At 39.8% G+C, this 18,750-nt stretch overlaps 1 protein-coding gene across 7 annotated transcripts in view; it reads left to right on the top strand.

Moving 5' to 3' along the window:
* GNE (glucosamine (UDP-N-acetyl)-2-epimerase/N-acetylmannosamine kinase) overlaps positions 1-18,750 on the top strand; it is a 65,973-nt gene that overhangs the window by 26,929 nt on the left and 20,294 nt on the right. For all 7 annotated transcript variants that reach the window (XM_030292795.1, XM_030292793.1, XM_030292794.2 and 4 more), the window contains exons 2-6: positions 2,692-2,897; positions 9,240-9,691; positions 11,045-11,197; positions 13,797-14,009; positions 18,477-18,564. In XM_030292795.1, coding sequence (XP_030148655.1) covers positions 2,692-2,897; positions 9,240-9,691; positions 11,045-11,197; positions 13,797-14,009; positions 18,477-18,564 — 1,112 coding nt within the window. The remainder of the gene's footprint in view (positions 1-2,691; positions 2,898-9,239; positions 9,692-11,044; positions 11,198-13,796; positions 14,010-18,476; positions 18,565-18,750) is intronic.

The raw sequence follows: 18,750 nt of genomic DNA, 5'->3' as shown, positions 1-18,750 counted from the left end.
TTGTAGAATGTTACCAGTTGCATAATATGTGCTGTATGTATTTGTAAGCAAATACATCTGTATTTATATATGCATATAGTTTGCTTATAGAAGTATAGATAAGAATATAGTAACTCATAGCATCCAGTGAGAAGAACTACATGGCTGGGGAACACAGATGAGAAGAATTTTTGCTATGTAGCCTCTTGTGACTTCTCAGTTTTAAACCATGCATATGTATTACCTAATCAAAAAATAAGTTAAAATTATGTATATATGTATATATATAAAACTTCTCCCCTTAAGCCATTTTACCATATTTTTAAGATTTAAGTTCCTTTCCTTAAAGCTTTGGCCTTAATAACATTTTTGCCTTTTTCATTGTTGGTTTATTTAGCTAGCTTACTCTCAGTTTTGTTAGAATAACCTTTGACTTACTTGGTAAATACTAAGTATTTTAGTATTGCAAGATAGAGTTTACTGTTCTTCTAAAATGAAAACAAATTAACCAACCATGAAAGATTTGCTTTGCCCCACCCAGCAAGTTGAATATCACCAACAAGTTATTCAACTCAAATTTAATCATCAGTGAAAGAGGGATAATGCACAAGAACATTTAAAATAACCATTTTTGGAAAAATATTTTTGCCTTTAACGATATTGGTAGTGCTTAGAGCTTATGAATACAACTGTCTTGACAGATGCTTATTTCATTATTTTATAAATGATTTCTGTTGGGTGCCATTAGCTTTTACCAGAGATTGTGAAGTTCAGAATGGGCCTAATGATGGGGCAGTTCGTGTGCTCACAGAAGTTCTAGCCCAATACAGAGGTGAGATGGCCACTGATGAGATTTCCAGCGGGTTTTAGAGTATCCTGGTCTAAAAGGCAGCTCCCCTTTTACTGGCATCTTTACTCATGCTTCTCTGTATTACTGATTGCAAGTTCTAAATATTGGCACACTTCCTGAAGCAAAAGCGTTGCATCCATGAGGTGGAATTTTACATTGATATAGAGAAGTTTAAAATGCTCCATAAAACATCTCTTATCCCTTGCCGCCAATTTTTACTTTTGAATGAAGGGTGTAGATGGCAGGAGGGCAGAGGAGTTGAACAAAAGTATATATGTGTATGGTAAGGCCATACTGCTCAGAGGAAGACAGCAACTAAAAGGGGTGAGGTGGAGAGGGACCAAAGTTTAGGTCAGGGTTTTCAGTAAGAGGCAACCCTGAGACTGGGTTTTGAAGAATGGGGAGGAGGCTGGGCAAGGGGAAAAGGAAGTTTTAGGTAGAGGTACTTCTATCTAGAAAGGCACAGAGATTTGAAGACTCACTGGTTGAACCGCAGGCACTTTGGTATGGCTTTGGCACCGAGTACAGGTAATTGTAGGTCGAGGAGAAGTGGTTGGAGAGATGGACTAGGCCCAGATCAGCAATTCGTACTTCATCCATAGGTTATGTATTCTGTCAGTCATGGTAATCAGATTTACAAACTTTGGACCGATCACTCTGAAAGCCTGTGCGAGGCAGGCAAAGACTGGCAACAGGCAAATTCCTGTGGCAGCTCTTAACAGTAGTTCAAACCTAAAATGAGAGTTTGGGCTAGGAGATGTCCTGGTGGGGAGGAAGAGGAGGAGCTAGATTTGAAAGCTGTTTAGGAGGCGGAATTGACAGGGCTTGGGAGGTATAAAGTAAGGAACAGAGAAGACAAGAATGTCAGAGCATTTGGATGAATGGAAGTTCATAACTGACTTACATAACAAGGAAGGAGGAACAGAAATGAGGGGGAAAAAAAGTAAGTTTGGGTTGGGCTACTGACTTTAAGGTGTGTGTATAAGACAAGAGATCTCTCGTAGGCATTTGGAGTTGTCCAGTTTGTAGGCACTGGCTGTAGGTGCTAATGAGGCTTTGAAGGTAGGGGTTTTTATTTTACCGTTCTCTTCTTCAGCACTAATCACAGTGCTTTGTATATAGTGGGTATTTAGTGTGAGGGTGAATAGATCTTATCCCTTATAAAATGTGATCTTGAACCTTGAGTTAATTTCCTCTTTCAAGACCTGTGTTTCCCTTTTTGTAAAAGAGAGAGTTGAACTAGATCAGTTATTCTCAGTCACAGTTTTGTAGTAGACCGGTATGTTGGGATCAGTTGTGAGACATTGAAAGTAGTTTCTAACTAATTAAGAGCTGATGGTTCCTTGCCCTTTAAAGAGGAGTTGAGGGGCGCCTGGGTGGCGCAGTCGGTTAAGCGTCCGACTTCAGCCAGGTCACGATCTCGCGGTCCGTGAGTTCGAGCCCCGCGTCGGGCTCTGGGCTGATGGCTCAGAGCCTGGAGCCTGTTTCGGATTCTGTGTCTCCCTCTCTCTCTGACCCTCCCCCGTTCATGCTCTGTCTCTCTCTGTCCCAAAAATAAAAATAAAAAACGTTGAAAAAAAAAATTTTTTAAATAAAAAAAAAATAAAGAGGAGTTGATTTATATCACTGTTTCTTAATTGCATTCCAGTGTGTTTTCTTAAGTGTCACAGAAAGAGGTGGAATTAGTCAGCTGGAATTTCTTAGCTCTGGGTGTACCAGTAGGTGTGTCACACAGGAGTGGGGGTGGAAAAAAGGTTAAGAAGCACTGTGTTAAATGTTGGTTAAAGGCTTATTAGAACTGCAGAAATCTGTGTTTAGGATCTATCATTCTGGTTATAAATAATTTGTTTTTGCAACTTTAGGAACTCTATTTTAAGAATCTCTCAAAGCAAAAGAAACAAGTCATGGAGAAGAATGGGAATAACCGAAAGCTTCGGGTTTGTGTTGCGACTTGCAACCGTGCTGATTATTCGAAACTTGCCCCGATCATGTTTGGCATTAAAATGGAACCTGAGTTCTTTGAACTTGATGTGGTGGTACTTGGCTCTCACCTGATAGATGATTATGGGTAAGATGAAAGCATTTTCTTATGATATTCTTAATTGCAACAAGGTGTGCAGAGAGCTTGGCTCTTGGCCTCATGTGGACCTAGCTTCAAATCCCAGTTGTGCCATTTAGTTTTTATATGGCTTGGAGAAGTTGCATCTTCAGGTTCCTCAGTTATAAAATGGAATGAAAACCTATGTTGCATGTTACTGTGGAGAACGGAGATTGTGCTGTAAAGCGTCCATCACAGTGTTGCTGGTTAATAGGTGCTTGATAAATGAAAGCCATAAATATTTTTATTGTTACATTCAGGAGAAATGCTACTTATAAATCTATATTGTGTGACTACAATAATGTAACTACCTGTAATGTATTTTGTGACTTGTAATGGTACTTTGTTAAAACTCATGTATAGATTGACAGCATCCCAAGTAGTACATATGGAATAAGATTTTAAAAATCTAATTGATCTACAACATAAGGTAGAATGTTACATTACCATTGGTATTTATTTTGGTGATATTAGGTTTATTATTGATCACAGTCTAAATTTGAAAAAATGACAGTTGGGAAATCTTGGAATAGAATGTCTAAACCAGAGGGGCACCTGGGTGGCGCAGTCGGTTAAGCGTCCGACTTCAGCCAGGTCACGATCTCGCGGTCCGCGAGGTCGAGCCCCACGTCGGGCTCTGGGCTGATGGCTCAGAGCCTGGAGCCTGTTTCCGATTCTGTGTCTCCCTCTCTCTCTGCCCCTCCCCCGTTCATGCTCTGTCTCTCTCTGTCTCAAAAATAAATAAAATGTTAAAAAAAAAATTTTTAAAAAAGAATGTCTAAACCAGAGATAAACATTCATTGTGTTCTGTGTAATAAAGTGGCATTTAGTGCACTCTTGTGGCATAAAAATATTAATGCAGTTTCCAGAGATATCAATAATACACTATTACATGTGAGAGAACCTTGTGTTAAAGTACAATTGCCTTTTTCAGACTATTCTTTAAAAGCAAGACAACAACAACAGCAAAAGCAAACAAAAACCTGTCTCTAAAAACCAGTCCGCTCTAGGTAAATACATAAAGTAGAGAAGAAACTTATGGCTAGCTCAAAAATTCATAGGTTTTAAACATGTCAAATGAATTCTGGCTATCTAAGAAAATCCACTGGGTTTTCGTATGTACATAGAGCAAAGTAGAAGAGAAATTTTAGCCAGAGCCTGAGATGAAAGTCTAAGTGGTTCCTTTACTTCTGTGAGAAGAATTTGACAGGAAGACTAGTGGAAGAGAGGCTGTGAAGGAACTTGTGCTAGGTTTCTTATCTGCCAGCCACTATAAGGTTAGAAAGGCAGTATTTGTTTGGTGAGACTGGTAGGAAACTTGACTGGTACTTAATGGAAATGTTGTATGAAGTACACTGACATAAGTTTCTGGGAGAGGAACTGGATGACTGGGAAACAAAAGTGAGAAGGTAGCCTTTTCCCTGTAGAACCTTTTGTATCTTAAATTTTAAACCATTCAAATGTATTATTATATTAAAAGACATTAAAACAACAGAAAAATAAGCTACCTTCTATTTCAACTACCTGGGTACTTTTTTTAAAAACAGCATTTTTAGGGGTGTCTGGGTGGCTCAGTTGGTTAAGTATTTGACTCTTGATTTCGGCTCAGGTCATGATCTCATGGTTCACGGGTTTGAGCCCTGCATGGGGCTCTTCGCTGACAGCATGGAGCCCGCTTGGGATTCTCTCTCTCTCCCCACCCCCTCGCCCCCCCCCCAATCTCTCTGCCTCTCTTGCTTGTACCCACGTGTGTGTTCTCTCTCTGTCAAATAAATAAACATTTTTTAAAAACATAGTATTTTTATACTCCTAAGAATTGGGTGAAAAAGAAAATCAAATAAGTAACAACAGACTACTTAGAAATTCATTTGTTCATTGATTTCCTATGAGTTGGTAATAAAAAATTTTTTTAAATTTTAGAGCAGTTTTGGGTCTACAGCAAAATTGAGCAGAGGGTTGTGCCTCCACACATGCATAGCCTTTCTCATTTTCAACATCAGCCCTCCATCCCTAGTGGTACATTTGTTACAGTTGAACTTAAATTGGTACTTCATTATTATTGAAAGTCCATAGTTTACATTAGGGCTCACCGTGGTGGTTTAAACCCTATATGTTTGGGCAAATGTATAATGACACGTATCTACCATTATAGTATCAGAGTCGTTTCCTTTCACTGCCCTAAAAATCTGTTCTTTAGCAACTGTTCCTTTTACCATCTCCATAGATTTGCCTTTTCCACAATGTCATAGTTGGAATCATAAAGTACACAGTCATTTCAGATTGGTTTCTTTCATTTAGTAATATGCATTTAAGTCTCCATGCATTTTCATGGTTTGATATTCCTTTCTTTTTAGCACTGAATAATATTCCATTTTCTGGATATACCATAGTTTATTGATTGATTCACCTACTGAAGGGCATCTTAGTTACTTCCAAGTTGAGGCATTTATGAATAAAGCTGCTGTAAATATCCGTTTTGCAGATTTTTGTGTGGACATAAGTTTTCAGCTCCTTTGGGAATTACCAAGGAGCATGATTGCTGGATTGTGTGGTAAGAATATGTTTAGTTTTGTAGGAAACTACTGAGCTGTCATCCAAAGTGGCTGTATCATTTTGTTTTTCCACCATCAGTGGGTGAGTGTACCTGTTGTTCCAATTCCTTGTCAGCATTTGGTGTTGTCAGTGTTCTGATTTTGGCCATTCTAATAGGTTTGTAGCAGTATCTCATTGTTTTAATTTGCATTTCTGTGTTCTATGATGGGGAGCAGGTTTGCATATGCTTATTTGCCAATTTTGTATCATCTGTGATGAGGTGTCTGTTAAGGTCTTTAGCTCATTTTTAAATCAGGTTGTTTTGGGTCACCAGAGTGGCTCAGTTGGTTGAGCATCCAACTCTTGATTTTGGTTCGGGCCATGATCCCTGGATCGTGGGATTGAGCCCTGTGTCAGGCTCTGGCTGAGTGTGGAGCCTGCTTAGGATTCTCTCTCTCCCTCTGCCTTTCTCCACTGCTCATGCACACTCTCTCTCAAATTAAAAAAATGAGGTTGTTTTCTCTTACTGCTGAGTTCTTCTTTTTTTTAAAATTTTTTTATTAATGTTCATTTAAAAAAAAATTTTTTTTAACGTTTTATTTATTTTTGAGACAGGGAGAGACAGAGCATGAACAGGGGAGGGTCAGAGAGAGGGAGACACAGAATCTGAAACAGGCTCCAGGCTGTCAGCACAGAGCCCGACACGGGGCTCGAACTCACGGACCGCGAGATCATGACCTGAGCCAAAGTCAGCCGCTTAACCGACTGAGCCACCCAGGCGCCCCTATGTTTATTCATTTTTGAGAGAGAGAGAGAGAGCGAGAGAGCATGACAGCAAGTGAGGGAGGGGCAGAAAGGGAGACAGAGGATCCAAAGTGGGTTCCAAGCTGAGGGCAGAGAGCCTGATGCAAGGCCAAACTCACGAACTGTGAGATCATGACCTGAGCCAAAGTCAGATGCTTAACCAGCTGAACCACGCAGGCACCCCGTTCTTACTGTTGAGTTCTAAGCCTGTGGACCAAGTAAGTTTTAAGGGAAATTGGAAAATCTTCTGAACTGAAGAATATTACAGTATATCAAAATTTGTGGGTATAGATGAAGGAGTGCTTGGAGGAAATTTATAGCTTTAAATACTTAGGTAACAAAGGAGAAATTTCGAGTTAATGGTCTATTTTCACTTTCTTAAATGAGAAAAAGATGAGAAGACACCTAAGTAAGTAGAAGGGAGAAAAGAATGAAGAGTGGAATTCAATGAAACAGAAGTAGGTTAAGCAATAAAAGAGTTATATTTAAAAATATAAAGTTGACAAATTCCTAGCAGAGCATAAGAAAAAGAGAACACAGAGATTACCAATTTAAGATGAGAAAGAGGATATCACTACTGATCTTCTAGCCATTAAAAGAATAAAAAAATATTAGGCCAGTAAAGTTGGCAATCAGTGTATATAAAATGGACAAAGTCTTTGAAAAAAAACCACTGCTTACCAAACTGACACAGAAGAAATAGAAAAATCACAATAGTCCTGTATCAAAGAAATTGAGTTCATTATTAAACACTTCCTATGAAAATAATTTCCTACAGAGATGGGGTCACTTATGAAATCTATCAAGCATTTAAGCAAGAAATAACACCAGTCTTTTTTTTTTTAGTTTTTAATTCCAGTATAGTTAACATACAGTGTTATATTAGTTTCAGGTATATAATATCATGATTGTATGCATTACCCAGTACTCGTCATGATAAGTATACTCTTTAATCACCATCACCTATTTCATGTATTCCTGCCCACCCCCCCCCCACCGCTGTAACCATCAGTTTGTCCTCTACAGTTAAGAGTCTGTTTCTTGGTTTGTCTTTTTCTCTTTTTCCCCCTTTGTTTGGAAATAACACCAAAATTCTTCTATATTAAAAAAATCTTTTTAAGTTTATTTTTCAGAGAGAGAGAGAGAGAGCATGCACAAGTGAGGGAGGGGGCAGAGAGAGGGAGAAGAATCTTAGGCAGACTATATGCTGTCAGTGCAGAGCCCAATACAGGGTTCAGACTCACAAACTATGAGATCATGACTTGAGCCAAAATCAAGAGTCAGATACTTAACTGAGTTACCCAGGCACCCTGGGAATAACACCAATCCTACATAAACTCTTTTAGAAAATAGAGGAGAGGGGAACTTTCCCAGATTGTTTTATAAAATCTGCATAATCTTGATAATAACACCTGACAGAGACATTGTAAGAAAAAAAAATTACACCAGTATCCCTTATGAACATAGATATAATTTTTTTTTTTTTTAATTTTAGAGAGCATGTGGGTGGGGGTCGGGGAGAGAAAGAGAAAGAAGACCTTAAATACTCAGCACAGAGCCCAATGCAGGGCTCGATCCTGTCACCCTGTGATTCATGACCTCAGCCAAAGTCAAGAGTCAGATGCTCAACCGACTGAGCCACCCAGGTGCCCCCATAGACATGAAATTTTTTAACAAGATATTAACAAATCACATTCAGCAATATAAAAAACAGCTAATACATCATAACCAAGTAGGTTTATCTCAGGAAATCAAGACTGATAGAACATTTGAAAATCAGTGTTATTCACATATTAACAGAATAAAGGGGAAATACCTGATCATCTCAAGAGAGGTCAAAAAAGCATTTGACAAAATTAAATCAGTTATGATGAAAGCTCTTAACAGACTTTGAATAGAAGGGAAATTACTCAATCTGGTAAAGACCGTTGTTAGAGACAACATGATGGTTTGTGTAGGAAAATGCCAAGGAATCTGTAAAATGACTATTAGCACATCGCATGATGTAAAATGATGTATGTAAAGAATCTTTCATTATCAGAGAAAATATTGTATGAAATGGATTAAATAGATTATAAAATTGTGTGTGTTCTCCCCATGTTAAGATATCATGCATGAAATGGCAAGAAAAATAAAAATGATTACACTGATATTGCTGAGTGGTAGGTTTAGGGAGGATAATTTTCTATATTTTCCAATTTAAAAATACAGATTTTGAAAAATTATACAGAATTACATTATTATATGTTTATTAAAAACCGTATCTTTTTAAATCAGCCATAACAGACAGGAAACTTTGAGGCACTGAGAATTGCTATTGTTACTAAAGCATGAAACAGACATGAAATTACATTTTATAGCCAATTTAATGCTGTAAAACCTACATTTACACCCCATTCAGAATTATGCTGCACTAATGGTACAGTACAAATTCAGAAGAGAATTTCCATCATTCAGAAATTTATAGTATAGTGACATGTCAGGGATCCTGATTGCCTATTTTTTTTTTTTTAATAAAAAATGAGCTTTTCTTTTATAAGTAACATTTTTTAAAAATTAGGTAGCGTATTGTTTTAAAAAAAACTTATAAAAAGAGAAAGAGAAAAGTCAACCACCAAAAACTTTGGTCTCTATTTTAATAAAAAAATTCTCCCCCAATACCCTGAGTGCCCAGGTATTGGCCAAGACACTAGTGAGACACTAGTGAGACACTAGTGAGGGTGCTGGATATGTTATATCTTGATCTGGGTAGTAGCTATAGGGGTATTTATGTAAGATAATCAAGGGATCTGTACATTAATGATCTATGCTTTTTAATTTTTGTGTGTAAGTTACACCTCAGTTTGTCTATTTTAACAAGTACATTTTATAAAATATTTCTCCCTTCAGGGTTGCTCTTAGATTGGTTTTTCATATGTTTTTATGGTCTTGTGTTGAAGAACATGCTCTCATATCTTTATTTCTCTCCTGCTTTAGGAACACATATCGCATGATTGAACAAGATGACTTTGACATTAACACGAGGCTACACACGATTGTTAGGGGGGAAGATGAGGCAGCCATGGTGGAGTCAGTAGGCCTGGCCCTAGTGAAGCTACCAGATGTCCTTAATCGTTTGAAGCCTGATATCATGATTGTTCATGGAGACAGATTTGATGCCCTGGCTCTGGCTACTTCTGCTGCCTTGATGAATATCCGAATCCTTCATATTGAAGGGGGAGAAGTCAGTGGGACCATTGACGATTCTATCAGACATGCCATAACAAAACTGGCTCATTATCATGTGTGTTGCACCCGAAGTGCAGAGCAGCACCTGATATCCATGTGTGAGGACCATGATCGCATCCTTCTGGCAGGCTGCCCTTCCTATGACAAACTTCTCTCTGCCAAGAACAAAGACTACATGAGCATCATTCGGATGTGGTTAGGTACGTATCAAACTGTATTCACTCTGATGGTTGTTTTTGTCAGTGTTGGGTATGTTTCAGTTCTTTCAGAAACCATTGTAGGTAGAATATTCCATTAGAAATCGGAAGGCTAAAGTTTTAGTTCATAGATCTCACCTTATGGCATGACTTCACCTCTCTGAGCCTTCTCAAGTTTTTATTTTTACTTATTTTGAGAGAGAGTGCACACCCACGTGTGAGCAGGGAAGGGGCAGAGAGAGAGGGAGAGAGAGAATCCCAAGCAGGCTCTGTTCTGTCAGCACAGAGCCTGATGTGGCTCGAACTCATGAACCCTGAGATCATGTTTAGCTACACCTTAAAGTAATCTTGAGTTTCATCGATTCATTAATACTGCTGGTAATTTGCTAGAAACGGAGAAGATTTACATTTTTCTAATGCTTTGAAATATTTTGGATTTTATTTAATTTATTTATTTTTATTATTATTTTTTAATGTTTACTTAGAGCAGAAGCAGGGGAGGGGCAGAGAGAGAGGGAGAGAAAAAATCCCATGCAGGCTCCATGCTGTTAGTGCAGAGCCCAGTGTGGGGCTTGATCCCACAGACTGAGATCATGACCTGAACTGAAACTAAGAGTTGGATGCCCAACTGACTGAGCCACTCAGGTGCCCCTATTTATTTACTTTACAGTTTATTTTGAGAGAGAGAGAGAGAGAGTGCAAGAGTGTGCATGTGAGCAGGAGAGGGGCAGAGAGAAGAGGGGGGAGAGAGAATCCCAAGCATGCTCCATGCTGTCAGTGCAGAGCCTGATTTGGGGCTTGATCTCATGACCTGAGTCGAAATCAAGAGTCAGATGCTTAACCAACTGAGCCACCCAGGTGCCCCTGAACTATTTTGGGTTTTAAAACAATGGGTTCTAGTGACAGCTACTTAAAGTTAGATATTTTGTTTATGGTAGCGAGCGCCTTTATAAAATTTGCTGGATTCTTGGACTTGGTGCTCTAAATTCTTACTTTTTTATTTATTTTTATTTTTATTTTTTTGAGAGAGAGTGCACAGGGAGGGGCAGAGAGGGAGAGAGAATGTTAAGGTCCACATCCAGTGCCAAGCCCAACTCGGAACTTGATCTCAGGACTGTGAGATCATGACTTGAGCCAAAATCAAGAGTTGGATGCTTAACCGACTGAGCCACCCAGGCGCTCCAAGTTCTTAGTGTTTGATCCTATGTCCAGATACTCTACCTGGAATGTGACAAACTGTTTTTTCCTTAGAACTTTTGAAAACACAGACTTTGGGGTCTTACGTTGTAGAATTTGCTTTTTCCTCTTTAAGATTCTTAACTAATGAAGCAACGTGGTTTGATTTTCTTTAAACAGGTGATGATGTAAAATCTAAAGATTACATTGTTGCGCTACAGCACCCTGTGACCACTGACATTAAGCATTCCATAAAAATGTTTGAATTAACATTGGATGCGCTTATCTCATTTAACAAGCGGACCCTAGTTCTGTTTCCAAACATTGATGCAGGTAATTGGAAATGAAATTATGCCACCTCCTTTTCTGATTTTATGTTTCTATTATGTCCCCTTTTGACTGCCCCTCCTATCTTATCATTGAAGGCCACTGTATTCTGAAATGCATTCCAGTTTTTAGGTCACCAATTTAGGTCACCAATTTTGTAGTAGATTGAAGTTTGTGATGTCTTTGCCAAGTCTGATAGAAACTGGGTAGGAAAGAAAGAAATACTTAAAAAAAGTTTTCTCTAATCTCCACTGTAGTTCCAAGTTTAGTCTCTGTCCCCCAGTTTCCACCAATGAGAAAATGCAGTAGCTAAAAGACAAACCTTAGAAAGTGAAAGGGTATCTCCAGGAAAGTAATGATCTGAGTGAGTGCAATAAAATAGCCCTTACTGTTATTTCTTGTTCCTTTATTTATATTAGCTATATCTTAATCTTGAGCACAGGCAGTTTAGATCCGGAGTCCCCAACCAGTTTGTTCTTAAGCCTGACCTGGTTGATCACCTACTGGTGGATGGTACTGTAGCCTTTGGTGCTAGTGAGACCTTAGGCAGGTTAATGGGAATGTGAGCTATAAGTGAGAAATGCAGAGCAGGGCCTGGTGCTACAGAATTTTCAAGTACTGGTTTAGCTGACACCACTCGTTGCTGAGCTTTTAGGCATTTTTTGGTAAAGGAGGCAGGACCCTTCTCTGCAGTACCAAGATGTCAGCATCTTACTCTGAAAGTATCCTTCTTAGTGTCTCTTGAATAATCTTTTCTATTAGGGGAAACAAAGTAGGATGTTAGTTGGAAAAAAGAAGAACTCCCAACCCAGGTTTCATCCAGGTAACATATTAGTATTTCTTTTTTTTTTTTTTTTTTTAATTTTTTTTTTTCAACGTTTATTTATTTTTGGGACAGAGAGAGACAGAGCATGAACGGGGGAGGGGCAGAGAGAGAGGGAGACACAGAATCGGAAACAGGCTCCAGGCTCCGAGCCATCAGCCCAGAGCCTGACGCGGGGCTCGAACTCATGGACCGTGAGATCGTGACCTGGCTGAAGTCGGACGCTTAACCGACTGCGCCACCCAGGCGCCCCAGTATTTCAAAAATGTTAATATTGATTCTTCTAACCCTTTAAATTTTCTATAAATATTTGGTAATGTAATTATATATCTCTGATTCAATATTCATTGTCCGCGATACTCTGTTTATAATATACTTTCCTGATTGTACACACTTTAGAATTAGAGATATTTTTCCCCAGTGAAAATAAAGGGTCCCAGGAATGCCCAAATCATGTCTGCTACATGCCCCTCTCCTCCTCGTGGGGCTTTTGATAAAATTAACACAAGGAACTTTAGGGAAGTAAGAATCACGGCATCCATTTATCATTATGAGGCTTAGTGCCCAATTCCCCAATGGAGGAGAATAGAAGTAGTGTCTGTGGTTTAGGCTTAAGGCCAGAGAAAGCCTTCAGTGAGCCTAAACCTGAATCTCAGAATAGTACTACCTTCTGGCGTACTAAATACTACAATAATTATAGTTGATGACTGACGTGCTCTGGCAGAACTGGATAGAGAGAGGGGTGGCCAGGCCTGCGGTAGGGAGTTAGACCCTGAGTCTGTCACCTACCTTGCCACATAGAGAAAGTTAAAAAGAGAGAAAGCACATGTGTGCCCAACTTCTGTTACGTCAGTGGCTCCGCCCACCATTAAATATGGTGTGCTAACACAGTTTGGTGCTCACGGTCTTGTCTAAGTAATAAGATTAGCAACCTTATCTCCCTTGTTAGATGCTGGTTAGGAAAGGGTGAGTAAAGAGGCAAGCAGAGAGGCATTAATTATTGCCTCCCCCTTCATACACCTGTACCATTTTTTTTTTTAAATTTTTTTTTTCAACGTTTATTTATTTTTGGGACAGAGAGAGACAGAGCACGAATGGGGGAGGGGCAGAGAGAGAGGGAGACACAGAACCGGAAACAGGCTCCAGGCTCTGAGCCATCAGCCCAGAGCCCGACGCGGGGCTCGAACTCACGGACCACGAGATCGTGACCTGGCTGAAATTGGACGCTTAACCGACTGCGCCACCCAGGCGCCCCCACCTGTACCATTTTAAATAATCCTGCATTTAATATAAAATACCAGCCACAATATCAGGTTCTACAGGCATTTTGTTGGAGTTTAGTCCATGTAATCAGGGATGCTATCCAGTTGAGCAGTTGTTAGGGTAAATATGAGCATAGCTAAGGCAGAGGCTCTCTAATCAGCTTGGTGTGTGGAGCCCGAGACCTTTCAATTTAGGAACTCCCAGCTTAAGAGAGAGAGACTGTTTCCCGGTCTTGCTTCTTAGTTGTTGTTTAATGTAAAGGCTTTTATTGGGGCATTAGTAAGAGGTGTTTACTTTGATGAATGCTGTTTAATGTTCCTAGATGAGTTGAAGCAGAGAGCTGACCAGACATTTTAAATATTCATCATTCCTGGAAAGATCAGTAATTAAAATTATTATCTCCCTAATAACCATTGTGCATCTGCATAGAACAATTTCTTTAAATGGGGCTATACTTGCCAGTGAAAATGGTTTTTTTAATCTCATAAACCATTTAACAGTTGATTTTCATTTTCACAGGGAGTAAAGAGATGGTTCGAGTGATGCGGAAGAAGGGCATTGAGCATCATCCCAACTTCCGTGCAGTTAAACACGTCCCATTTGACCAGTTTATACAGCTGGTTGCCCATGCTGGTTGTATGATTGGGAACAGCAGCTGTGGAGTACGAGAGGTTGGAGCTTTTGGAACACCTGTGATTAATCTTGGAACACGTCAGATTGGAAGAGAAACAGGTATTTACCTTTGTCCATGTCTCAGCTATCTAGAGATATATATGAAAGCAGTGGCTCTGGCAAGCACAGTGTGGTCATTGCCCTGCTGTCTAACCAATCAGATTAGTAACTTGGCCTCCCATCGTAGGCAGTAGCTAGGAGAAGGTGAGAGAAGAGGCATTAAGTATTGGCTCCCCCTCATATATCTGTAACATCTTTAAAATTCTGTATATGAATTATTACAAGGCAGTGCTGGCATATATTTTTATGAATCAGTGAGTGAATGAGGTTAATGACCAGTTGTAGCCTAAAATCTATAAATAGCACAAAGTGATTACCAAATTTTTTTAGGGCTCTACATTTATTTTTATTGTCTTTGTAATATCAGAGCTAAGAGTTTCTTAGCTGATTATGGTCTTTGATGGCTGTGGGTAAGTTAGAATGGTTGAATGTATTATAAGTATATGAATGCTAGTCTCATTTTTGGGTACAGTAGAGTACTTTTAGTGAGTAGTTTAGAGCATGAAAACTCTAAGATGCTCCCTTAATAACTGAAGGATAAAGAAATTTTATTATTAATTTGCTAATTGAGTTAGATCTTGTTTTTAATAGTAGTCTAAATTCTAATACTGTTCATGGAAATATATTTCTGTAGCTAATGGAAAAATGTATGGACTTTGTGAAAAAAGAACAAGACTAGAATCAAGGAGGTTAGTTTCAGCTCTGCTTTTTCTCTATTCGTAATTGCTACCCTAATTTTCTGTTGTCTTTAGGTCTTCTTTCCCTTACGTTATTATTATTTGTTTTTAATTTACATCCAAGTTAGCATATAGTGCAACAATGATTTCAGGGGCAGATTCCTTTATGCCCCTTACCCATTTAGCCCATCCCCCCCTCCCACAACCCCTCCAGTAACTCTCTGTTCTCTATATTTAAGAGTCTCTTATATATTGTCCCTCTCCCTGTTTTTATATTATTTTTGCTTCCCTTGTGTTCATCTGTTCTGTCTTAAAGTCCTCATATGGGTCATATGGTATTTGTCTTTCTCTGACTAATTTCGCTTAGCATAATACCTTCTAGTTCTTTCTCTGACTAATTTCGCTTAGCATAATACCTTCTAGTTCCATCCATGTAGTTGCAAATGGCAAGATTTCATTCTTTTTGATTGCTGAGTAATACTCCATTGTGTATATACACCACATCATCTTTATCCATTCATCCATCGATGGACATTTGGGCTCTTTCCATACTTTGGCTATTGTTGATAGTGCTGGTATAAATGTTGGGGTGCATGTGTCCCCTTGAAACAGCACACCTGTATCCCTTGGATAAATACCTAGTAGTGCAATTGTTGGGTCGTTGGGTATTTCTGTTTTTAATTTTCTGAGGAACCTCCATACTGTTTTCCAGAGTGGCTGCACCAGTTTGCATTCCCACCAGCAGTGCAAAAGAGATCCTCTTTCTCCACATCCTTGCCAACATCTGTTGTTGCCTGAGTTGTTAATGTTAGCCCTTCTGACAGGTGTGATGAGGTGGTATCTCAGTGTGGCTTTGATTTGTATTTCACTGATGATGAGTGATGTGGAGCGTTTTTTCATGTGTCGGTTGGCCATCTGGTTGTCTTCTTTGGAGAAGTGTCTATTCATGTCTTTTGCCCATTTCTTCACTGGATTATTTGTTTTTTGGGTATTGAGTCTGATATCCCCTTTCATTCTTAACATATTACCTTGCTCCCCACTTCACAGAGAAGATACAAACCACTGAATGGAAATTCTTTTGACTCCATTCATTAAGAAAATATTTAATAAACACCTAGTATGTGTAGGCACTGGGATTTGTCAGTAAACCAGACTAACAAGGGCTGAGCTCTCGTGGAATTTCATTTTAGTGGGAGGGGAGATAGATGATAGACAAAAAAGAAAAAGAAAAAAAAGAAGACTGTCAGAATTTATGTGTAGTGTGCAGGGTGTAACCTGCAGGTGATGTGCCGGGCTACATTAGACTGCATCAGGGAAGGCCTCGTTGAGGAGATGACACTTCAGCTGAGATCTGAGTAACAGTGAATCTGCTGTGTGAGGATCAGAGAGAAGCAGAGGGAACAGCCAGTGAGAAGACCCTAAGACAGGAACAAGCTTGATGTATTTGAGCAGCAAAAGGCCAGTGTAGCAGCAGGGTACTGGGCGGGAGGAAGAGTGATACAAGATGATGTCAGAGAAGGAGGTAGACCTTTGTAAGCCAGGGTAAAAAATCTGGGGTTTTTCCCAAGTATCATGGAAAGCCATTTATGGGAGGATGACACGATGTGACTTGCATTTTGGAGAAACCACTCTGCTGCTCTATGAGAGTGGAATGTGGTGGGACAGGAGTGGAAGCAGGGAGACTACTTGAGAGGTTATTTCAGTTGATATGAGAGTTGATAGTGGCTTAGAGTACATGATAATAACAGAAATGGACAAAAGTTAGATTTGGGGATTGTTATAGGACTTGCTGCTGCTTGGATGTGAGCAGTGAAAGGAAGAAACTTGCAGATTTTTGGATTGAGCAGTGGGGGCACTCTTTGCTGACATAGGGGACACCGTGGGAGGAACACATTTGGGAGGGGTGCAATTAAGAGTTCTCTAATAGCTGTGTTAAGTTTGAGATGCCTATTAGATATCAAAGTGGACATGGCAGACAAGCAGCTAGATAGTTCCAGGGAGAGTCAGAGTTGGAGATAGAAGTTTTAGAGTGATTGGCATGTGGATGTTGTTTAGTTAGGATATTAGTTCATCTGCTGTAACAGAGAGAACCAAGATAATAGTGCCTAAGTGGGATTTTCTTTGTTTCTCATTGGTATAACTCCATGGTTATCAGAAATTTAGCCTCCATCTGTCTGCTTGAGGGATGCTAATCTTGCTATCAAGTCCACATTTTAGTCATTGGGAAGGAAGAGGAGGGAAGATGTCCTTCTTTTAAAAGCACAACCTGTAAATTTCAAATATTTCTTCATGTATCCTGTCAGAACATAGTCCCAGGGTCACAGCTAGCAGTAGGGGAAGGTGAGGAATATAGTCTTGAGCTGGATTATCAGATGCCTGGCTAAAAATTCTGATGCTAGTACAGACAAAGGATATGGAGATAATGGTGCACCCTGCCAGAGATGTCATTTAAAATGAAGAGATTGGGGCGCCTGGGTGGCGCAGTCGGTTAAGTGGCCGACTTCAGCTCAGGTCATGATCTCGCGGTCCGTGAGGGCTGTGAGTTCGAGCCCCGCGTCGGGCTCTGTGCTGACAGCTCAGAGCCTGGAGCCTGTTTCAGATTCTGTGTCTCCCTCTCTCTGACCCTCCCCCGTTCATGCTCTGTCTCTCTCTGTCTCAAAAATAAATAAATGTTAAAAAAAAAAAAATTTTTTTTAAATAAAATGAAGGGATTATAGGAGATTAACCAGGGTAACACGTAAATAGGGAAGAGAATGGAATCCACAACCAACTGCCGGAACTAGTCAGCATTTAGAGTTCTGGTGAGGAGGAGGGGGCCAGTGGGAAGACTGAAAAGGAGTTGCCAGTGAGTCCAGAGGAAACCCAGGAGTGTGATAGCATTAAAGCACAGAAAAGAAAGTGTTTCCAGGAGATGGTATTGAACGCTGCTCAGAGTTCAAGGACAATGTGAAAGAAGAATTGAACGCTGGATCTAGCATCGGGTCTTTAGTCAAAGGCAGTCTTGTACTTTGTCATTTGTCACCACACTTCTATAAACACATGTCCATCCATCCTTTCCTTCATACCTCTTTACATTGGAAGGGTTGGCATCTCTTTCCTGCCCATTGCTCAGCCTTCTACCCGTGTTCTAGATCCGTACCCTTCCTGCCTTCTCAGGGGCCTCAGGGGTATCCTTTCTGTACCATGATTCTTTAGCCTCCTCATCATTTAAACATGCCTTCGCCTCTCACATCTGAAAACCAACCCCTTCCTCAACCCCATGCCTCTTTCCAGCTCTTCTCTTCTTAGCTAGGTCTGTTGAAAAATATGGCCATTTTCACTGTATTTACTCCATTGCACTGGTCAGAAAATATATGGAGAAAAAGTGACTGAACAGCTGCCTGGCTGATAGACTAATGGAACGACCTGGCCTGACTGCTGATGAACACCTGGCCAAGTAGATGGAAAGCAGGGTGGATTGAAAGAATGGACGCCCTGAACGATTAGATGAGGGGTGGGGGGTAAGTGGGTACTAGATTAATGTACATCATTTATTTCAGTAAATCAACAAAAACTTGATTTATTCTTTTTGGGAATAAAGGACCCTAGTGTCCTTAAGTATTTGGTACATGGAAATCTTGTTGAAAGTGCTTTAAAGGTATAAAGGAGAAAAGTCGATGTTTCTCTGATAGACTCATTTGAAGTCCTCTGGGTTTCAGGGTTAATAATGAGCACAACACATTGCTAATTTCTTTATTCTTTGGATATTTCCACTTCCAAATCATTGTAATGTGTCACTGGGTTCATCTAGGGGAGAATGTCCTTCATGTCCGGGATGCTGATACCCAAGACAAAATACTACAGGCACTGCATCTTCAGTTTGGTAAACAGTACCCTTGGTGAGTATATACCCTTTCTAAAGAAGTGATTTAAAAGGGGGAGAGGTGGGCACCATTTTTAAGCTGTGATCATTCTTCAGTCATTTTAACAGAGCTTTTGTTATATATCCCTAGGGGTCCCTAGCTGTCAGGGAGACAGGGCTTGGCAGTAGAACCCCTATTACTCTACCAGGGGTTCAAATGGAG

Source organism: Lynx canadensis, chromosome D4 (assembly GCF_007474595.2).
Source record: "Lynx canadensis isolate LIC74 chromosome D4, mLynCan4.pri.v2, whole genome shotgun sequence".
Lineage (NCBI taxonomy): Eukaryota > Metazoa > Chordata > Mammalia > Carnivora > Felidae > Lynx > Lynx canadensis.
The sequence above is the reverse complement of the archived record's forward strand: the minus strand, read 5'-3'. Positions and strand labels throughout refer to the sequence as shown.